Source organism: Cebus imitator, unplaced genomic scaffold (genome assembly GCF_001604975.1).
Source record: "Cebus imitator isolate Cc_AM_T3 unplaced genomic scaffold, Cebus_imitator-1.0 Scaffold785, whole genome shotgun sequence".
Lineage (NCBI taxonomy): Eukaryota > Metazoa > Chordata > Mammalia > Primates > Cebidae > Cebus > Cebus imitator.
Window position 1 is genome coordinate 213,116 of NW_016108100.1, and position 23,997 is coordinate 237,112.

Here is a 23,997-nt window from a genome sequence, read left to right on the forward strand (position 1 = left end):
AAAAAAAAAAAAAAAAAAAAAAAAAATCAACCCCCACAATCCTACTCCTATATGTAGAGCCCAAAGGAATGAAAACCTACATCCATACAAAGTCTGGTGCACAGATAGTCACAGGAGCTCTGTCCTTAACTGGCAAAAACTGACACCACCCTGACATCAGTCAGAGGTGAACACATAAGACTATTTTGGGAGAGTCTCACAATTGAGAACATTTCGTGATAAAAGTAAATGAACTGCTGATACAACAAGGTTGATGGGTCTCAAAAGCACTGTGCTCAGAGATGACAGACGCAGCAACTGGAAGACTCCATTTACATGAAGTTCCAAGAAAGCCCAGAACAACAGTAACAGGCCCCAGATTGGTGGGCTCCAGGAGCTGGGGGTACAAAGACACTGACTGTCAATATTCATCAAACCATACAGATAAAGCTGGGGGATTTTCCTGAGTATAAATTTTAGTAAACCTGCCTTTAAAACATGGAATCCCCAGAACTCAGGGAGAACCATGCTCACAAGGGCGGGGGGCTGGCACAGCCCAGGTACCTGTTGGAGAGGAGCTCCCACAAGGCCTCAGGCAGGGCAACTTCAGGCTGGTCTCGGGAGGGTTCCTCCAGGAAGCTGCGGCTGTGAGGAGGCCATGGGTGGGTGGCAGAGCATCCATTGTGGAAACACCCCAGGCCATGCGATTTGACCCCGACTGTGTGGCTGCCCGGCCACCTTCAGGGGACACAGATGCCGCTCACTCCCTGGGTGACTGGGTGGAGCCCCTAGTCCTGGCCACAGTGTACTCACCTCTGAGACAAGAGCTCCCCAAGCCCAGGATAGCTCTGCAGGGCAGTGGAGGGTTGCAGCCTGAGCTGATGGGGAGATGATGGGATGGAGAGAGGGCTTCCCAAGGCCGAGGGCGGGGTCTGGGCTGACGGCCAGGAAGACCACATGCCAAAGGCTGCTTGTGGGCAGGCCAGGTGCTTCCCTAGCCTCAGCTCCTCCCCCACAGCCCACCCCAGCCTGGGTGCAAGTCTGACTGCAAGAGTGCAGACACACAGGAAGCTCAGGTGGGAAGGAAAACGGCTCAATCCCAAATTGCCTGAGACGCAGGGCTCAGGTTCCCCAGGAAAGGCCAAGCCCACTCAGAGCCAGGTTTCAGGGGCCCACGCCAGGGAGCAATGAGTGGTAAGGCAGCTGTGGGGAGAAGGTCTCATTACATGTCCTGGAAAACCCAGCACAAGGAGGCCCTCCATGTAGCCATGCCCTGACCCCACACCCCTGGTACCCAGTGACCACAGAGCCGCCTCCACTCGAGCAGCCAAAGGCTTACAAACAGCTCTTCCTGGGTGAGGCCACGTGTCCTCAGTGGCTACGTGTGCTCAGACACGAGCCCCAGGCCCCGATGCCCTCTGCACCACCTAGGTGCTACACAAAGCCCTTGGCCGGGCTATTTTTATCCTGAGGTGAGAAGCCACTGTCTGTGATCCAGCACTCCTGCCGGCCAGGATACAGTAGAAAACGGCTGGGACAGGCGGCCACAGGACAGCTGGGCTGGGGAGGACCCGAGGGCACCAGGCACAGATCCTGCACATGGTGAGGAGGCTGGAGCTGGGGGAAGGCAGACCACCTGTGGTCACAGTCACATGGAAGAGAATGGGATGGAAGCTCAGGCCTCCACCTTCCCGGCCAGCTCTCCTGGTGGCTTGTGACACAATGTAAAGAAGTAGGGGGCAGCACACCACAGGGTCCCCACAGGGCTCCCCAGGCCACAGCCCTGCTCCTGGGAAAGGCGGCACAGCACAGGGTCCCCACGGGGCTCCCCAGGCCACAGCCTTGCCCCTGGGAAAGGCAGCATACCACAGCATCCCCATGGGGCTCCCCAGGCCACGGCCCTGCCCCTGGGTGAGGCAGCACACCACGGGGTCCCCACAGGGCTTTCCAGGCCACTGCTCCAGTACCTGCCCCCAGGTGAGGCAGTACACAGACGCTCTCTCTGTGCGTGGAGGCCTGAGGATGACTAAGCCCAGCCCTGGCCACAGAGCAGGCTGCAGCACGGGGTCAGTAGCTCTGCCGCAGCCCCTGCTGCAAGACAGGCTGTGGGGTGGATGCCCAGGCCCTGGGGGATGCTCTGAGGGTATCGGCAGGCCCTCCCGTGGTGGAGGGGACAGAGCCTGCCCTGGGCTTATTCCTCATACATAGCAAGGTCGGCTCCTGTGCTGGGCAGTAACACTCAAAGCGTGTGCCATCTGGGTTGGTACTGGCATGCCCCATCCTGGGAATGGAGCTAGCACCTTGCAATTCCCACTAAGGACCTGCGGCCACACAGCAGCTCCCAGAGCCCAGACTCCAGGATGACTTTCCATATACCCCTCGGTCAACTTTTCTTAAATACACTGCGTAATTTCTAACTGTTTCAAGATTTTTATTTTTGCTTTATCCCTGCTTTGTAAAGTACAGTCATCTCAAGTTCTTCAAATGAGGGAAACAGTTAATCAATACACTCACAAGTACTGGGCCTGGTGAACAACCCGAGGCCCTTGAAGACCAGGCTCTCTTCGGCCCTCCTAGAGCCAAACCACTAGGAAGCCAAGTGACAGCACCCACAGTGCCATCCGAGCCTCTCAGAGGCCACAGGGAGGAAGGGTAGACGGAAACACCAATACGGCCATTTCTTCCCTAAATCATTAGAAACTATTTGAAAGTCACTGCAATTTAAATGGGGATTCTCCACATACCTCCACACAACCAGCTGCACAGTCATCGGTTTTAATTAAATAAATTGGAAACACAAATCAGGCCGACGTGTTGAATCAAGGTGGTGTGTGCTACGTATTTATAGCTCTGTCCACAGAGCACTCCTGACACACTACCAGCTCCCGCAGCCGCTTTATTAAATGGAATAAATAACCACGCAGGACAGCAAAACCTCACTGACAGGGGATTAGGGTTCTTCCAACTCTGTTTTCCTGAAAGGTCATTGCTGAAATAAAAACATGGTCCAGAGGAGAATGAACTGATGTCTGGTTTAGCTAACGGGTAGGTGGAAGGGAACCACTCTAGGAGCGATGCTGAGTCCTCCTGCCTGTGACTACTCCAAGCCCACCTGGCTATCAAGTAGCAGACACTCAGCTGCCCTGAGGTGCCTGCCCCAGGGGCACCCCAGCGCCAAGTAAGCTTTCAGGGAAGGCTTTCAGAGTCCAGAGTCAGAGGACACAGGAGCATGTGCGGGTGGGGGGACAGAGGGGTGAACAGAGGGCAAGGGAGAGAAAAGGAGACAAACTCTCAGATGTGTGGAGGACAGAAAGAAAGGAAGTGAAAAAAAGACGGGAAACAAACAAACAAACAAACAAAAACACCAAGTGGAGGCAGCAGGGAGAGCGAGAGGCAGGGGGCTGGGGCCGCCATCCTCCCAGCTAGGAGAGCTCCGGACCCCTCACAGTCCAGGCACTCCTTCCATCCAGGTTCCCAACCCTGCCTTTTAGATGGAGGCGCAGGAAGCCTGTACCTTGACCACCCACATCTCCCTAACATGACTCAACACCAGGACCAAGCCAAATCGCCAGTGCCTGCAGCCCCACACAGAGCTTGCATCTCAGCCTCTTGTGTGGGAGAGCTAAGTAACTTATTAATAATAATAATAATAATGATGATGATGATGTCAGGTAACTTATTATTATTGTATATATATGTTTTTTGAGACGGAGTTTCACTCTGTCACCAGGCTGGAGTGCAGTGGCGCGATCTCGGTTCACTGCAACCTCTGCTGCCTTCACATGGAAGAGTCACATCCCCTCCACTACGAGAGGACCTGCCACCACCCTCAGAGTGTCCCCCAGGGCCTGGGCGTCCATCCCACAGCCTGTCCGCCCTATACCTTATTCATTCCCAGGGTTCAGGTAATTCTGCCTCAGCCTCCCGAGTAGCTGGGACTACAGGCGCGCGCCACCATGCCATGCTAAATTTTTTGTTTCTAGTAGAGACGGGGTTTCACCATGTTGGCCAAGATGATGTCAATCTTTTGACCTCATGATCCACCCGCCTTGGCCTGCCAAAGTGTTGGGAATACAGGCATGAGCCACCACACCCGGCCAATAACTTGTTTTGTGTCAATAGACGATACTCAGCTAGTGCACACCTGACAGGCAGCATGAGCAGCTTCCAGAGGTCTCTGCCCCCAGGCGGGGGCAGTTTGCGGAGGCTCCCCTTCAGAAATCGGGCAGCATTAACTGTTGAATAACATGAAGCAGAGAGGCCCATTCCACCCAAGCCTCCAGGGCATTCCCAGTGCTGCCCGCTGAGTCCAGCACCTGGAGGGTGTCATCAAAGCTGGGCATGTCCCAAGTGGGGGGCCTGCAGGGGGCGGGAGGCTGGAGGGCAGGGCCCACAGCTACTGGTACAGAGTCCCGCCACTACTCAGTGGGTACAGAGCCCTCCTCGGCCTTCCTGCCACTCAGGGTCCTGCTGGGAGCCGAAGCAGGGTCCAGCCTGGTGAGGGGTGTGGAGACCTCAGGCACCGAGCAGGAAGGGTGGGTGCTGTCTCTGAAACCAGCCTCATAGCTGAGGCTGGCACCTCCCCCCCGGGAGGTAAGGAGGGGAGAAGGCAGCCAGGACAGGGCTGGGGTGCAGCGGGTCCCAGCAATCTGCTCCTGGCTCCCCCAGCCTATGCCTGTACCTCAGATTCCTCATCCGGAAGATGGAGAGCAACTGCTACCCTGAAGCCTCAGGCAGGCAGTTTAACGAGAGTGCACGGTGCAGTACAGCACCTGGGGCCACAGCCTTGGAATGACAGGTGTTTATACCTCGGCTAACAGGATCAGTGTGATGGCCAGCTCCAGGGACCAGGGGCTATACGAGGTTCAAAGACCCCCAGCCCAGGGACTGAGCTGCCTCAAAAGAGGCACTCTTGACTTAAAGCAGAAATAGGCTGGAGAGAGGAGGAGGACTGGGCTGTGGACCTCTGGGCTGGGATGGGCGTTGGTCCCACAGACAGGGTCATGGGAACCGCAATCTTCTACACCCATGTGAGCCTCTCCTGCCCGGCCTAGTGTCTCACTCTTCACCCAGGCATGAGTGACCAAGAGGCCCAGGGGCTCCCCATGGCCACACAGGAGCTGAAAGCAGTGACCTATCAGCCCCAAGGCCAGGGTCCTGCAAGGAAGCAGTGGTTTCAGCCCCGCAGCCCCAACTGGGAGCAGGAGCACAGGGCACTGTCCCCGCATGGCAGCCCCGCCCCACACAGGAAACTAGACAGCCAGATTCCCATCTACCCCGGGCCCAAGCATCAGCACAGCCTGAGCAGAACTCCAATATGCCCCGGGTGCTCACAATGGCTACAGGGAGGCTCACAGGTCAGACTTAGATCCACAGCAGCCTCACTGGGGCACTCCCAGGACGACCACCGGCCATGGGGAAAAGAGGAGACAGGCCCTCACAGAAAGCAACAGCCAGACCCAAGGCACATGCAGGGTCTCCAGAGCAGCCCCCCAGCCTCTACGGGGGCGTCCCTGGCTTGGGCTGGCATCCCTGCCCGAGGGGCTCCCTGTGCACAGAGGGCACAGCCACCCTTGCTGTGTTTCATGTGCAGCTGGGCCCCAACCATCCCTGAAACACAGCGCTCCTGCTGGGCCCCTGCCTTCACCTTTGCAAACGTGCTTGGTTACCAGAGTTAGGACCGCATTCTCTTGAACATAAGCCACCTATGTGGAGAGGGCCAAGAGCTGGGGAGCTCCCAGCAGATACTCCCCCAAGGCAGGCACCCAGCCCAGGAGCCCCCTGCACCCCCAGCCCCCCACCTGAATGCTGCTTAGAGGAAAGGCAGGGCAGAGGCTCCACAGGAGACCTGGTCCTGCTGATGCAGAAGGGCAAGGACTCCTCTCCCAGGCTCCTGGGAGGAGAGGACTGACATGGAGGTACCCTCTCTGATGAGGTGAGGAGTGGGGTCACGCTGTCATGCAGGATGTGGTGGTGGCTGCCCCACAGACATCAGAGGGCGGTGGCACCTGCACAGGATCAGGGAGCAGCCCAGAAGAACTTGCTGGGATCTGCACCAGCAGTGGAGACCATGGCTGTCTCCATGAACACAGACACGGGCTAGTGAGGAGGGGTCCTGGGAGAAGCCTGTGGGTGCTGGCCTGCTTCCAGAGGGCACCCAGGGGGACGGGCAGAGGTGGCTGTAAGGGCTCAGGGGAGGACCAGCCACATGAACTACCACGGTGAGGACGGCAACAGACTTGGAGCAAGGACTGGTGGCATCCGACCCTGCTCCAGACCCGATGGACCCAACTCTCCATGTGCCCGATTTCCTGAAACTCCAGGAGACGGACAGGAAGGGGAATAACCTGCCCACACACCCCACCATGGGAAAGGAGGGGAAGAGTCCCCAATGTACATCCCACTAGCAGGGTGAGGGCCGAGGCTCCAAGCTGCCTGGCAAGGCGGCAAGCAAGGTGCCCAAACAGTGCCAACATCTGGTCAATGAGTCCTGAGGTCCCTGACAGCCTTGATCGCCTCAACACATGAAACACCAGAACTCACGACACTGGATGTGCTCACGGCCAGGCCCGTGACAAGACATTCAGAGTGCAGAGGACAAACACAGGCTGGAGAAATCACTCAACGTGAAAAACACCGGGGACAGCAGAAGGGGTCTGACAGCCTCCCCGCAAATCTTTCGTCGTTAATGCTTCACTCGGAGCCAAGGGTGTTGTAATGAGATGGCTATTAATGCACTTAGGTTTACGAGAGCTCCCATGTACAGCCAGAGCTAACCTCTCCCATGAGGACTGAAAGTCTAGGCCCTCAGCAGAAGGCCCTGCACACCGGGGGCCACCGGACACAGAAAGGACAGACAGCAGGGGCCGGGCATCAGAAGACCACAGCAGGGGGTAGTACCAGTATCTTGAGGGTGGCTTCACACATGGATACTTGGGCCATGAGGGGCTGGAGCAGGCCTGAATGCCACCAGCCCTGATCAGAGTTTAGGGTTCATTCTTGTCAAGTGCTGTGGTAAGGGCTCACAGGCGACGACAGAGCATAGCCCTGGGGCCCTTTGGCGTGGCCTCCGAACGAGCAAGGGGTAGCCAGTGCATTCAGGCCCCTTGAGGCCTCCTGCGCTGGGACCTTTCATTCTTGCCACACGCCATCCCCAGTGCATGAGCCTCTGTGCCCGTGACCCCTCTAAACCACTGAACCATGTGCCAAGCAACTTTCTAGGGGCAGTTTGGTGACCTCCTTCTCTCGTCTTCCTTGAACAGCCATGCAGCACAGCTCTCTGAGATCCTCCATTACAATCCTTTCTCCATAAATTCAGCACCTCCTAACCTCCCATGTTATTTATGTTTGCTCATTAAAGTCTCCCCTACTCAGAAGCTCAGCTCCAGGGGCCAGAGGCTCTGTCAGATATCCTCTGGCACAGGGCCTGGCCTGCTGTGTGTGCTCAGCAGCCTGGCTGGAAGGTGGCTGTCGTCACTCCTGTGAGCCTGGCTCACTCACTGCTGGTGGACCCAGGTCATCTTACAGCTGGTCACTGGCTGAATGAGAAATGGACACAGCAGCCTAGGACAGGGCGACAGGCCACACCAAGGCCCTCATCTGCATACCCATCTCACCACAGTCTCTACCACCAAGGCCCAAGCTGGACAGAGTGAGCCCTGAGACCAAAGAGTTCATAGAGCTCGGCTGTGGCAGCAGAAATCGCAGGCCCAGACCCTCCAAGAGGTGGCCTGGTGGCGTCACACGCCAGCTCACTGACCTGAGTATGTCCCTTGACCCCCTCCTGGGCCTCAGTTTCCTCATGAGCAAAATTCAGGTCATAACAGCACCCATACCACATAAGTCATGGTGACAGTGAGACTGAACAATCAGATACAGGGCCAGGCAGAGCTGAACAGCAAGTCACCCTGTGGCAGCATGTGCCAACAAGGCCAGAAGACCCTGGCACATATCCCACCACATCCAGGCAGGGCTGCGCTGTGCTCATGTTCTCCATGCAAATCCCGAGAGAACATGGGCCCTTCGACCCTGGGCTAGGAAGAGTGTGCTGGGAGCCCCTGGCCCAGGGAGTGTGGACATGGCCTCCACCCAGGCCTGGCAATGCCCGGCTGCTTCCTCCCCCTGCACGGTGAGAGCTGCTCAGGGCTAGACAAAAGCACAGAGCATCATGGTGGCCCACGGGCCAGGGAAAAGGCAGAAGCCAAGGCTGACACCACCTATCCTGGGAGGACACTGGAGCCAGGAGAGGGATGCAGGCTGGAAGCTGTAGGAAGGAGGAACAACTATTCCAGTTCTGCAGCGAGCTGGGTACCCCTGGGCCTCAGACCCTGCCCATCAGGCCCCAACAGAGCCTTCTCAGTGGTGGGAACCAGAGCACTGGCACCAACTCTGAGTACCCAGAGACCAGGTCTTGGTACACACACATCCTTGGCAGATGGGGCAGGACCTTGAGTGGCCCTTTGACAGGCATCCTGAGGGGGTCTCTAACCATTAAAGGAGCACTGTCCCTCTGTCACCCACCTGCAGGCTGGGGCCACCTGGGATGCCCTGACAGCTGAGGATGCTGCAGATGCCAGTGTGATAATTAACTCGGATCCACGTGCAGAGGAAGCAGCCCGTGGATGCCCTCCTCGATGGATGCCTACCAGCGAGGAACTGGGGAGGCCATGGCCCAGACCTCCACCCTCCAGGCTCTGCCAAGGCCCACCAGGGAGAAGGCCCCACCTGATGACATGAGCCCCACGCCCGCGGCCCCTCACCTCCATCTCGGCACTGTGGCTGTGCACCTTCTGCACCATGTCCTCGGCCTCCCGCATGCGCCGGGTCAGCTGGGGCGAGTACTCGGCTGGGGTCAGCTCACTGTCATAGGAGCCCAGGATGGCCCGCATGCCGTCCCGCTCCTGTGGACACAGAGGGCAGCTGGTCAGAACCTGGGGCGGGGGAGGAAGTAATGCTGGAGATGGTTCAGGGAATGCCTGACGAGAGCAGGGTCATGTCAGGGGATCCTCATAAGGACCCAGGCCAGCACCCCTGAGAGCCTTTGCCTCGGCGCCCACTTTGACCATGTCAGGACTTTGCTGCAGCAGGCGTGGGCTCTACCTCGTACCAGCAGTGTGGCTACCGGGTGGGCTGGGAGCACAGGCCTCTACCTCTGTGAACACAGCACACACAGTGCGAGGCTGCACAGTGGGCAGAGCCCAGGTTCCCTACCCCAGCCTGTACCACTGGGTCTGCGTGACTCCTCTGAGTCTCAGTCACGCTGGTCCCAGGGAGATGACAGTAGGCAGGCCCGAAGCTTCGTGAGTCCCTCTTCCTGGGACTTCCGTCTGGCCTCTGAGCAGACTGCTTAGGATACAGACAGGAGCCGAGGACCTGAAGAAGGAGGAGACACAGTGTGCCCCAGGAAGCTGCTGCGTCCCAATGGGACCGGGAACCCGCCGGTCTGTCCACCCGCTCAGGGCTCTTGGGAAGATCCGGTCCTTGCTTTTCAGCTCTGGGCTTGGGAGCTCCTCATTTTCCCACAGAGCTCCCAGGATATCTGAGGCCAGGCCCCCATGCAGCAGCCAAGCTCAGCTCCCTGGGATGACACTGACCACAGTGTCAGGGCTGATTCCTGATTCCTAGAGCCGAGCAGAAACTCCTGTTCACTTGTGTCCTGCCTGACACGCTGAGGAGGCTGACGGTGAGAGCCACGCAGTCAGGGGCCCCGGGAGACACACGCTGCCTCCTGAGTCAGAGGCCCCGGGAGATGTGCCCTGCCTCTTGAGTTGGGGGCCCCAGCAGACACACACTGCCTCCTGAGTTGGGGGCCCCGGGAGACGTGTACTGCCTGGTGAGTCAGGGGCCCCAAGAGACGTGCACTGTCTCCTAAGTCAGGGCCCGGGAGACGCGCACTGCCTCCTGAGTTGGGGGCCCCAGAAGACACACACTGCCCATTGAGTCAGGGAGACGTGGCTGCCTCTTGAGTCAGGGGCCCCAGGAAACACACACTGCCTCCTGAGTTGGGGGCCCCAGGAGACGCGCACCACCTCCCAAGTCGGGGGCCCTGGGAGACTCCCACTGCCTGCTGAGTTGGGGCCCCAGGAGATGCGTGCTGCTTCCAGAGCCAGGGTAGAAGTGCATTCCTTCCCAGACACTGAGTCTGGATGCAGCAGATTCCAAGCACAGGCTAGGGACCTTCTACTGCCTGCCGGCCCCTGTGGGAGCCCACAGGGGACCACACGATGAGGAAGCCAGTCCTTCAGAAGGCCAGGTGTGCTGGAGAGCAGCTTCCAGATCTTCACGGGTGTCTGTGTGCCCTGTGGTCATGTAGCGCTTAGATGCAGGGCAGGCCTGGGAATATGCACTTCTAACATCTTACTGATTCTCCGTAGCCTCTGCCAGGAAAATCTGCCCCATTCTTGAGGGCTGGGGGATAAGGATGCTGGGGTAGGAGAGCCCAGGAAGAAGCAGATGGATATCTACGAGATGCAGGTTCAAGCCCCAGCTCTGTCCTGAGGCCAGCTATTCAACCACCCTCTCCAAGTCTCGGTTCCTTCGTTGATAAGATGGGAAACAGGGCGGCTGCGAAGACTGAGGCTATCAAGAATGAAGCATCCAGCCAGCTGCCCTGGAGACAACCAGTACTCAAGAAGCGAGAGCCATAACCTCACAAACCCAGGAAATGGTCCCCACTGGCCCACATGCTGGGGAAGGGGCCAATGCTCTGGCCCAGCCCCACACCACCTCGCTGTGCTTCAGACCATGTGAGGGTAGGCGAGCTGTGGGACCGCCCCCGCAAATACTGGCTGAAAGGGCAAATTCATGGCCCTGATAGAGACCAGTTCACTAAGGCAGCCTGGGAAGCAAGACCCCCACCCAGAAGTGGGATCCACGAAATTGCCAGGGTCCCTTCGGTGTGGTCTCCTCTGAGTCTGCACATACACAAGCTGAGCCCCCCTCGCCCCCCCAGGCCCCGCCTTGCTCCCAGGAGAGACCCAGCACAGATACCTGCTGAATCCCTGCCAGGCCCTCTGTCCATCTCCCCACACGTGAGAAGTATGAGGCTGCGGGGGCTGAGGAAACCCCGGCCTGCTCTCTCAGGAGCCCCTGGAGTTCAGACCACCACGTCTGGGGCTTTCCTGCTGTCTCCCGAGCCAGGGACACAGGTGACACCCTGGCATGAACTTCATAATTAGTTGATGACAAAAAATTCAAAATTCAATAAGTGAGAAATTAAAGTTACAAATCCAATTGGAACGGGTCACATATCTGTGGAAAATTTGTTTGCACAGGAAGGTTTATTGCGTGTCATACTTTTATTGAAATCCTATATCTTCCCATTGACTTTTATCGTTTCAAGCCAGTTACTACAGTTGTCATTACCAACGGGTGCGGACACCACACAAGGCCGGGGCGGGGGACTTCCCTTCATAAACAAGCTGTAATTGTCTCCTTTATTGACCAATAAATCTTTGAGCGCTCCCTTCCTGATGGCTCTCTCCAGCATAACTCCAAGCTAGCACCAGCTGGCAGAGAAGACAGATATTAGAAACTTTGTTGTTTGGACCCTTTCAAGAAACTGTTTTGTCACTGGTAGTGAAAGGGCAGCCACAGTTAGGGTGTGACTTGCTATGACTTTATAACAGCTGACTACACTTGCGGGAAAGTCCGCTTGATTTCCACCCCAATAAATGCGGCAATGAATTGCTGAACAGGCAGACAGTGGAAGGTGCTGACAGGGGCCTCCCAGACTTGCTCAAGAAGCACCCAGCAGTGACACCGTCCACCAGCTGCTCCTTGGGTACGGACAAGTCCTGATTCTAAGGAATAGAAGGTGCTTGTCATGCAATTAACAGCCGCTTGCAGAGAAGGTGAGCAGTCAGCACCACACAGAGGAAGTTAGCTGAGGACTCGGGGCCTCAGCACCCTGGATACACTGGCCAGTGGGGATGGGGAGAGCCGCAGAGGAGGGAGGCTCCGCCCTGGCCTGTGATATCCAGGCAGAGGGGCTGCCCATCCAGGGAGGTGGCAGGAAGATCTGACGCCAGTCCCAGCCCATCAGCCACTGAACACAAGTCAGTGCACAAGTTCCTGCTCGACCCTCGCACAACCCCAGGCTCCACATTCCCATCTGTAAAATGTCACTGGTAGTGAAAGGGCAGCCACAGTTAGGGTGTGACTTGCTATGGCTTTATAACAGCTGACTACACTTGCGGGAAAGTCCGCTTGATTTCCACCCCAATAAATGTCAGGGGTCAGCCCTGGCAGCCCATGTGCCCTGTCAGTGGGAACAAGTGGGGGACCATGCCAGGGCCACCATCTGGGAGTCACATGCATACAGCAAGACATGCTGGCTGAGCGCCACTCCAAACCCCAGCCAGGGTCATGTTCACCACCCTGCACCAGAGGCCTCCAGGAGAGGGGTGTCGGTGCATGAGAGAAGGTGTGTAGACAGCAGAGCCAGCACAGGGAGCACCAGCCTTCTCAGGCGTAGATGTGCCCCTGGCTGGTCTCTTGGCTGAACTGAGCCTTGCTGGGTGGCTGAGTGGACCTGACCATGTCCTGTAGACCAGCATTTAGCAGCCCAGTCGCTCTGAATCTCCAGGGAAAATGGGGAGAGGGAGACGCAGTCCGCAGTCTGTGGGGTTTCGAAGCAGTAACTGGCAGGGGGATGAGGATAGGGCCCACTCACAGGGCCCTTGGGGCGGTAAGTAAGGACTCCAGGACAGAGGGCAGATAGGCCCTCTCATGGTCAAGAAGGTCTGGGGAGCTCCACAGCCCAAGGGCTCTGGTGAGCAGGTGATGCAGCAGACAGGGAGGGCTGCACCGTGGAGCTATAGCGGGTAAGAAAGTCCTAGAAAGGCACCAGAACCAAGGCAGAACATGGAGATGGCTGGGGCTTCCTGCATGGGCTGCCAGCAACCTCCAGCCACGCTGGAAACTTGCCTGGTTCTCGTGTCTTTCCGGGACACAGAGGGAGATGGGGAGAGGGACGCATGGGTGTCAGGTAGAGGACACAGGGACAGCCTGCAGCTCCGAGCGCTGTGGAGGCACTGGGTGGATGCCGGTGTCAGAGCGTGGCAGACCTCAAAGAGGCCCGTCAGCAAGGCACAGAAGCCATGGGCCCGGGGATGCTGCAGGAAGAATCTGAGTGCCTTAGGAGGCAGTGGTGGGGAAGGGCACTCCAATCAGAGGGAACAGCATGAGTAGGCACCCAGAGGACCCTTTCGAAAGAGCAACAGAGATAATGACGCTCATCCCCTCATCAGCGGGTGCTCCAGCACGCTAATTACCACGGATCTTTTGTGTATAAGCCCTAAGCACGCCAATGATTCCCACGGGATGAGAGACAGCTGTCCCACAGTGGCTGAGACTGCCATGGCAGGGGGCAGCGCACCTGGGCAACAAGGGCTGAGACAGCAGACAGAACAGGACCCAGTGCCCTTGGAGAAAGACACCCAGGGCATAGTCCTTGAACCTGGGCTTGGGAAAGGCAGAGCAATGAGGCCAGGAAGCTGAGACAGGGACCAGGGCTGCTAGCCCCAGGGGATGGCGGGGGTGTGGGGACGCACAGGGCCCGCACGAGAACACCCGCAGGAGCTGGAGACTGCAGTAGGCCCGTCCTGCTGGAGGAGCTGCAGACAGAGGAGTTGTGGATGGAGGCACTGCAGGGGGCAGAGACCAGCCCCACGGCCCCCAAGCAGCAGTCACTTGAGGTGTGCATGCCCAGGCCAGCTCCCAACTCACACAGACCCAACACAGCCCACATCCTGGCTGGACACTAGCTGTGTGACCTTGGGAAAAATAAGCCTCTCTGAGTCTCAGGACACTCAACCATAAAGGAGAGGGCAAGGAATGCCTCAGGCTGATTGTGAAGTTCAAATGCAGCATCGCACAGAAAGCCAGGCACACAGAGCCTGCATACACACGGCTGTCACTGTGGTCCTCATTGCCGTCTCCCTGGTTCTTCTACTATGACTGCATCTACTTGTAAAAGATGACTAGGAGAGAAGGCAGGTGGAACAGGGAGTGGCCCCACGGACCCCTGCATGATGGAGATAGCCTCTGGCCGTGTCCACGCCTGGTGAGGCAGGCGCACAGCACTCCCTAAGCCCACGCCATGGACACAGAAGGCTTCCCTCCTGGAAGTCACTGGCAGCGTGAGGGGGCTGTGTGAGGCAGGCAGGCAGGCAGGCAGCTTCACACGCAGAGGCCCCTCCTCAGAGCCCCAGCACCAACCCCACTTTCCAGAGAAGCCCAGAGGTGAGCTGAGCACCACATGGCACTCTGACGAAGCAGCAGCCCCTGACCCATCTTCCTCCCGCCCACTTCCGCTCAGCCTCTGCCACCAGTGCTGTGGGGTCTGCCTCTCTCCCTCCACCCCCTCCAGCTCAAGGCCAAGGCCAGTTCTGAAAGGACTCCAACGGTGCTCTGCCAGTGGGACACTCTGCAGGGCCTCTTCCCAAGCCCATCCCACCTCCGCTTAGCCACCTCCACCCAACTCTTAGTCACTCCACAACTTTCCCTTTTTTTAGAAAAGGAAATGTATGATCAAAAATAGCTAAAAAGCCCTGTTCTAATTACCTCTCCTGACGCATGGAGTCACCACAAGAAAATGAATAGATTCAGGCGGGAATGTGGGGCTGCAGACGCGGCTCTGCCCACCAACACTGGCACCATCTCCTCACTGTCACCCACCTCCCCAGAGCCCTCTGCCCAGTCTTTTCCCGGACCCAGCGTCACCAGCCTAGACAGGTCTACTGTGACCCCAACAGGAAGATCACCCCAGACCAGGAGAAGGCCCTGGTGGGAGGGAGGCGCAGAGATGCAGGAAGCCTCTCTCTGGACACTTCATCCTGGCTGGTCATTTCCCAAATGAGCAGGACAGGGCAGAGATGTGCTCAGGACGCCGGCATCCATGGGCTCCATTGAGAACACAATTGATAGACTAATGCGACAGTAATAGCACCTCAGAGCACCCACCTGGGTCAGACAATCCTGAGCTCCAATCTGACACAAACCAGCTGTGTGACCTTGGGCAACAGGCCTAACTTCTTGGAACCCACCCTTCTTATGCAAAATGGGAGCATGACTATCCCGAAGGGTGCTTAAAAGGCGTACCAGGATTAATCAGTACATGCAAAATAGCACCCACTAACATGAAGGGCAGCAGGGACAGTCACTTATTGGGGGTGTTGGGGGTGGGAGTCGAGGTTGGGGGTGGAAGTCGAGCTGCCCGGACCAGCCCTGGCTGCCCCCCACGCCAGGCCATGCCATACCATGGCGCTGAGTGCACATGAGGCAGCATCCCTGTGCTCCTCCCACACCTGCTCCCAGGCTGGATGCCCTGGGCCCCCACAACCAACCCCAAAACGCTTCACTTTCTGTTTGTCCCTCACTTATCTTTCCCGGGCCTGCTGCCCCTAAATAAGTTTTTTTTCCTGACAACTGACTGTATCAATTATGATTCACTCAGGCAGATTTTAATTGGTGACATCAGCACAGCATGTTAATGCTACATATGACTTAAGCACATGTTACCTTATTTGATCTTCAAAACTGCCAGGCAGGCATGGGGCTCAGGGAAGAGGACTCAGTGGCCACGAGCTGTTGGGTCTGCCCTGCTGCTCAGATCATGGAGGGGGAGAGTCCCGGCCAGAGTTGCAAACAGAGGAGCCATCCAGGCTGTGGTCCCGAAGTCACAGGGTCAGTGCCCAGCCCTGGAGCCAACACCATGGACAGTCTCACTGGTTGAGACCACTGGAAGTGGCTCTCCACAATCAGGGGGCACTAAACCCCAGCTCTGGGAAGCTGGAAAGAGAATATCATGAGGCCTGGGGTCCCTATCCATAGCCCCAACATGACACTGGCACTCCCCTCAAGGTGGGCACCCAGACCTGGCTCCAGCAACATGTGGCCCGCATTCTCATCTTCCTGCAGCTCTGACCCTGCAGTCCCCAGCAGCCTTCAGAGGCCAGCACGCTGTAGGCACAGGGCAGCGTGTGAGACAGAGCAGAGGGACACCCAGCCCTGACATCATGGTAACAAGCTAGAGCAGAACACCAGGAGGGCCCCGCCCCAGGAGAGCAAAGCCAGCTCCCCGGGGTCCTCTCTCACCTGCCCAGGCTGCCCAGGCACCCAGAGGCTGACCTAGGGGCTGCAGGCAGAGACAAAGGAAGGAAAATATCAGATGGACTTTAGGCTCTGGTTAAAAACACACACAAGACAGGAGAAGTACCTGAGATGACAGCGGCCTAAGTAAAAAGAGTACTTTTTTTTAAAAAAGACAGGTCTTGCTCTGTCATCTGGGCTATAGTGCAGTGGCACAATCTCAAGACTGAAGGACTTAGAAGAAAATATACTAATTTAATGCTTAGAGTCAAAAGGCTAAAACTGAAAGTAGCAAGCTAGCCAACATAAAAAAATGAAAAAAATAAACAACACATTCAGAAAGTATAGGAATAAAAATAAAGATGAGAGCATAAACGAATAAACGTAAAAACAGGTTCAAAGAAACTTCCCACGCTAAAATACGTTGAGGAAAAAGCAATGAAAACAAAAGAGGCGGCAATCTAAGAACAGTGGGATGAGCGTGAAGGTGGAACCTACTCACCACAGGAAAACCGGAAGGAGATGGGGACGAGGAGAGAGCACAGGAAGCATCTGACGGGACGATAGCTGAGATTAGTCAAAATTAAATCTCACATCCACGAAGGTCAGAGAACATCAAGCAGGATAAATACCAAAAATTCCACACACAGCCATATCACATTCAACTGCAGAAAATAAAAGACAGCCTGAGCGGGCAGAGCCCTGTATATCCACCAACAAGAGTAAAAAATGAACCAGATTTCCTAACAAAAGCCACCCAAGCAAGGAGGGAAGGGAGGAAGGTATCTAAGTATTTAAAGAAAACAGCACCAGCCTGGAATTCTGCATCCTGGAAAACGACCTTCCGTAAGGAAAGGAGAAAGAAAGACTCTCAGCCAGACACTGTGGCTCACACCTGTAATCTCAGCACTTGGGAGGCTCAGGCAGGCAGATCATCTGGGGTGATGAGTTTGAGACCAGCCTGGCCAACGCAGTGAAACCCCATCTCTACTAAAAGTACAAAAATTAGCTTGGCGTGGTGGCGGGCGCCTGTAATCCCAGTTACTCAGGAGGCTGAGGCAGGAGAATTGCTTGAACCTGGGAAGCAGAGGCTGCAGTGAGCCAAGATTGCACCACTGCACTCCAGCTTGAGCAACAGAGTGAGACTCTGTCTCAAACAAACAACAAAAAACACTCTCTTAGCCAAAACAGGGGGCCAGGCGGAGATTCATCATTGACAGCTCTGGCCCCTGTAAGCAGTGTGAGGTGGATTCTCCAGAGAAGACAATGAGAGGTCAGAAACTCAGATCTACATAGAAAGACCGAGCAGAGAAGGAACAAATAAATGAAAAATAATATCTACTTTATTTATCCATTTTTTTTGAGAGAGAATGAGAATTCTGTTGCCCAGGCTGGAGTGCAGTAGTGTGATCATAGCTCACTGCAACCTCTGCCTCTCAGGCTCAAGCGATCCACCCACCTCGGCCTCCCAGGTCGCTGGGACTGCAGGCGTGAGCCACAGAGCCTAGGTTTACCTTCCTTAGTCTTGCTTATCTAGTAGACAATTGTTCAAAGTGTAACAACAGCAATGTGTCGGGTGACAATGGCACAGGAATGGGTGAAATGAGGCAGCAGGTGGTGCAGGATGTGAGGGGAACGGTCGTGCTCTGCAGGTGGTACCTGCACTGCCTGTGACTCACTCAAGGGCCATCTGACCACGGACTTAGGTTCATGCTAAATGTATGCTGCAAACTCTAGGGTAATCAATTTAAAATTATTAAATGAGAATAATTCTGTGCTAAGAGAGTTTAAAAATTAATCGTATAACATGCTCAGTTAAAACCAAACAAAGCAGATAAAGAGAAGATTTTTAAAAAAGAAAGAAGTACTCAAATAGAAAAGAGTAACAAACACAGCAGCTATTAAATAAACTGTGTCAATGATTATTCCTAATGTTAATGATCTAAACACATCGATTAAAAGATGGTCAGGGTGGATTAAAAAAACAAGACCCAATTATATGCTGTCTATAAGGAACCCATTTAAAATATAAACACACTTGGAAAGGAAGGAAGAAAGCTATAGCATGCTAAGCCCAAACAAAAAAGCAGTGAAGCAGCTTGATTAATCTCAGGCAGAACAAGGAGACAGATCAGGAATGAAAAATGGCTCTCCATACCATAAAAGGATCATTGCTTCAAGAAACACGACCACCCTTAACATGCATCTACTTAACAACAGTGTGTCAAAATATGCAAGGAAAAACCTGATAGAACTACAAGGAGAAACAGCTCAATTCACGGTTATAGTTGGAGGCTTCAACACCCTCTATCAGAAATGGACAGCTCCAGCAGGCAGAAAATCAGTTAAGGACACAGCTGAACTCAATGGCACCATCAATCAACTGCATCTAACGGACAATGACAGAATACTTCATCAACAGCAGAATACATATTCTTCTCAAACTCACGTGGAAAATTTACCTAGACAGACCACATTTGGGACATAAAACACATCTGAAGAAATTAAAAAGAATATAAAGGATATAAAAAAGTAAGCTCTGAGACCTCACTAAAATTAAAATCAGTAACAGAAAGATAACTGAAAAATCCCAAAATATTTGGAGACTAAACAATCCACTTCTAAATAATGCATGGGTCAAAGAAGTCTCAAGAGATGTTTAAGAATATTTCAAACAAGAAAATGAAAATGCAACCTATCAAAATTGTAGGATGCAACAAAAGTCATGCTTAGAGGAAAATTTATAGCATTGAATGCAAATGTTAGGGGAAAAAAAGGAAAGATCTAAAATCAATCATCTAAACTTCCCATTAGGAAACCAAAAAAAGAAAAACAATGTGAGCCTAAAGCAAGAAGAAAAGAAATAATAAAAATTGGCCAGGTGTGGTGGCTCACACCTGTAATCCCAGCACTTTGGGAGGCCGGGGAGACTGGATCACAAAGTCAAGAGTTCGAGAACAGCCTGTCTAACATGGTGAAACCCCATCTCTACTAAAAACACAATAATTAGCCAGGTGTGGTGGCATGCACCTGTAGTCCCAGCTACTCGGGAGGCCGAAGCAGAAGAATTGCTTGAATCCAGGAGGCAGAAGTTGCAGTGAGCTGAGATCGTGCCACTGCATTCCAGCCTGGTGACAGAGCAAGATTCCATCTCAAAAAAAAGAAAGAATAAAAATTACAACAGAAAACAATGAAGCTAAAAACAGAATATACGTGGAGAAAAACCAACAAAACCAAAATCTGGTTCTTTAAAATTGATAAATCTGTAGCCAGGTTGACCAACATTTTAAAAAAAAAAAAAAAAAAAAGGAAGACACAAATTACTAACATGAAAAGTGAAAGAGGTGCCATCGTTACTAATCCTGCAGACATCTGAAGGTTAATAAGGAAACATTATGAACAACTCTAAGCTCAGAAATTTGATAACTTAGAGGAAATGGACCAATTCCTTGAAAGACACGAACCACCAAAACTCACATGAGGAGGAAGAGATCAACTGAATCAGTCTTTCTAGGGGTCTGCCCACTCCCAGCTCACTTTCTCTTTCCTGACTGAGAAACACAGAGAGACTTCACCACTGTGTGACCCAGTCATATTTTCCCTGTGGGCTTGAGCATTACATTAGTGCCTGAAACAGAATGACCAAGCATGTTGCCATCACACAGAAACTGGCCCAGAGCCAATTTCCTTAAACTCCTATATAAACTCCATAATGGGACCCCTCCCTGTAGACATACCCAGGTCTCACTGTGGTCACAAAGAAGCTGCTGCCCCCTCTGTAGGCAAGTTTCCCTAATAAATGCTTTAAATGATCTCTTAGTGTTTACTGCTTCTCTCTTTAGAATCCCAACCAACTCCATCTCAGGAGGGTTTGCGGCTGTCCCTGTGGGAACTCCCTATGGCCACTTTGGGGACAACCCTAGTCCTGGGTTCAGCCAGAAAAAAACACGCCATATCCATTAAATAAATTAAATTGCTCACTAACAACCTCCCAAAAAGGAAAGCACCAGACCTAGATGGCTTCACTGATGAATTCTACCAACTATTTAAGTGAGAAATGATACCAATTCTCTAAAATCTCTTCCAGAGAATAGAAGCAAACTATTCTGTATGATACTGTAATGAGAAAAACACAACATTATGAGCTTATGAAAATCCATAGAAAGATAGATACAATACAAAGAGTAAACCTTAATGTAAACTATGGGCTTTAGTTAAAGATAATGTGTCAGTACTGGTTCATTAACTGTAACAAATATACCACAGTAATGTAAGAATTTAATAACAGACAAAACTGCACTGTGGAAAGAATCACATGAGAACTCTATGCTGTCTTCTCAGTTTTTCTGTGAACCTTAAACTCTCCCAAAAACAAATTTATTAATTAAAAAAGTGTAGAACTAGAGGAACATTTCAATAACACTTCTCCCCCTAAAAAGACAACAATCAAAAGAGCTAGAGAAGAGGAGAGGAGACGAAGACAGATTAACTTAAAAGAAGTAATGGTAAGACTGATAGCTCATTTCTGAGCAGAATCAATGGAAGTCAAAAGACAGTAGAATGATAGATTCAAACAGCTATAGGCTGGTGAGTGGGACAGGCATTGATAACCTATGATTTTATACCCAGCAAAACTGTTCTTCAAAAATAAAAGTGAACTAAATATGTTCTTGACACCAAAAAAATCAGATAATTCCTCAGCCTGAAATCGATATCAAAGGAAACAAGGGATATTTTGCAGACAGAAGAAAAATGATCCCAGATGGATGCTTAGAGATACACGTGGCAATACAAAGGAATAAAAAGTTATAAATGTATAAATATAAATGAATATATTAAAACAATATCTTTTCAAATACGTGTGTGTATGAATAAAGTACTTTCCAGCAATAGCCTATGAATGGAGCAAAATGCAAACAGAAGAAAGGATTTTAAGACCCTTGGATTGTCTAGAAGGAAAAGAAATACTAATTTTTATTAGACTTTTGTAAGTGAATATCTTATAATTACCAACATAACCATTAAAAAATACATAAAACCATACATAACAAGATAATAATAAAGAAAAACCTTTATTCTACAATTAAGATATCCCACAAAGGAGTTTTAAAAATCAAAACAATCCACAGAGATAAAGAATATTTCATAATAACAAAAGGAAAAATTCACCAGGAAGACAATTCACAATTTCTATGTTCCTAATGAAACAGCATCCAAAGACATACTGCAATAATTGATGAAATTAAAAAAGAAATAGACAAAACTCACAATCATAACGGGAAATGTCAATACAATTCTCAAGGGAGCTGAGAAAAATCATCACTAAAGAAATGTGAAGAATATTATTAACAAATTATATATAAGTATTTACAGAATACTGCACTCAACAACTGCAGAATACATACTGTTTTCAAGTGTGTATGGGCCATTTACAAAACTGACTTCCTATGGGGCCACAGAACATTTCTTTGGTAAGTTGTATGCGACTAGTGTCATTCAGAGGATAGTCTCTGAGCACAGAGAGATAAGGCTAGAAATCAATAAGAAGATATCTGAAAATCACCAAATGTTGGGAAATTGAGAAATTTGTTTTTGACTAACCTATTGGTCAAAAAAAAAAATTACAATAGAAATTGATAAATGGTTTGAAACTAATGATAAGGAAAATACAACAAATTGAAACGTGATATGCAACTAAATTGACAACCTTAAATGCGTATACTAGATGACAAGGATAAATATCAATTATCTACATAGACAACTTAAAACGTTAGAATAACATCAAATTAGACTCAGAGCAAGAAGTAACAAACTAATGAAATAGAATACATATGGGAGAGAATCAATAAAGCCAAAAGTTGGTTCCTTCAAAAGACTAATAAAATTGATAAACTCTTGATGAAACAGATTAAAAATAAATAAGCAAATAACAATATTGAAAAAGACATAACGAGATCAGAAAAATATTTAAAACATGCCAATAAACAACTTTACACAAATGAATTTCAAAGTTTTGAGAAAATGACGTTTTAAAGGTTAAAAACTAATTTTACCGTAATTGAATAAAGAAGGAACAGAAAATCTGATGTTTCAGAAAATCTGATGTTTCAAAGCTATTAAAAGAAATCAAGCCCAAATTTAAAATCTTCTAAACAAGAAAGCCCTAGCCCAGATGCTTTTGCTGGTACAGTCTACCAAGCCGTTAAAGAAGTATCGCCAATTTTATAAAATGAATACAAAAAACAACAGAAGAGAATTTGCTAATATTTTCTAAGGCCAGAAAACCCATGACATCCAAACCTGAAAAGCACATTCTGAGAAATGAAAATTAATGACCCTTCCCTCCAATAAATGCAGATGCAAAATCCCTAATTAATGTATTAGCAAACCAAATATAGCATGACACACAAAGCGTAACCCATAGGCCATGCTTGTTTATTCCTGGAATGTTAAGTTTGGTTTAACATTTGAAAATCAATTAATTTAATGCGCATTAACAAAATAAAGAGGAAAATCAAATGATCGTCATCTCAATATTTGCAAAAAAGGCATTTGATTAAAATTCAACATCTATTCACAATAAAAACTATGTAACAAAACAAAAACAAAACCCTCTTAGCAAATGAGGAATAGAGGGAACTTTAATCTGAAAGGATTTCCTTACTAAAGTCATCAGCATGATCTTTAACAGTGAAATGCTGAAAGCTTTCCTTCTGAGGATGCAAAACAAATACTATCAGCCCTTCTGTTCAAAACAGCATTGGCTATGCTAAGCCACACATAAGACAAGAAGAGACATGAAAGGTATGAAGATTGAGAAAAAAATGAAAGCTATTATTAAATGACTCAATTATGAAAAAGGAAAAGTCAACATAATCTACAAATAAATTATTAAAATAAGTAGATTTAGCAATGTTGTGGGACCAAAGTCCAATTAGATTTCTACATACAAGCACAAATACTATTATTTACAAAACACAAAACCTATGATATGTCCACCCAGAAAACATTGTGAAACAATTTTGAGAGAAAATAAGGATGACCTGAACATGTTAGCATATAGTAAGTCCCTGGATCAGAAGATTCAGTATTGTGCAGATATCATTTAATCAATGTATTCTCAGTAAGAATTTGACCAGGTCTGCTGGTGAGATGGACAGGCTGAGCTGTAAAGTCTACACAAAGAGGCGGATGGCCATGCAGAGCTGCGGCAGCCCTGATGCCAACCAGCAGAGAGGGCCACCCTATCAGGTAACAAGACTCGTAATAGTCTCAGGAATTGAGACTTGTGGTTTTGCCAAAAAGAGATAAACACACCAATGAAACAATACAGATTCCAGAAACATCCAATACAGTCAGAGCCAGCTCATGCAGAGGTGTAACCAGGACCGTGGCACAGGGGGAAAGAGAAGCTTTGCAGTAAGTGGCGCTGAGTCCACTGGATACCCATGTAGGCAAGAAAAATGAAAAAAAAATGAAACTTCACACAGCGCAACAGGGCTGTGCAGGCAACAAGGCTGTGCGGGGCAACAAGCCTGCGTAGTGCCATGGTCAGTGTGAAGAAGCAAGGCCACCAAGAAGACACGAATGAAACCCTGGAATGGCCTGGAGGGTAGCGAAGTTTTCTTAAACAGGGTACACACACTCATATCACAACCAGAGAGGGATGTAAAAATTAATACATTCAATCTCATTAAAATTAAGAATTTATTTTGAGTTAGAGATTGTGAAAAGCTGCTACAGAATGGGAGGAGATATTCACAATACAAACACCTAACAAAAGATGATATATTCTCCCATTTTTTTTTTTTTGAGACAGAGTTTTGCTTGTTACCCAGGCTGGAGTGCAATGGCACGATCTCGGCTCACAGCAACCTCCGCCTCCTGGGTTCAGGCAATTCTCCTGCCTCAGCCTCCTGAGTAGCT

The 23,997-nt window shown here is 51.1% G+C and overlaps 1 protein-coding gene across 1 annotated transcript in view; it reads right to left on the bottom strand.

Moving 5' to 3' along the window:
* The window catches only part of LOC108297239 (mitotic spindle assembly checkpoint protein MAD1), a 293,725-nt gene that overhangs the window by 177,793 nt on the left and 91,935 nt on the right, over positions 1–23,997 (bottom strand). The window contains exon 3 of the mRNA XM_037735355.1: positions 8,739–8,879. Coding sequence (XP_037591283.1) covers positions 8,739–8,867 — 129 coding nt within the window. The 5' untranslated portion in view covers positions 8,868–8,879. The remainder of the gene's footprint in view (positions 1–8,738; positions 8,880–23,997) is intronic.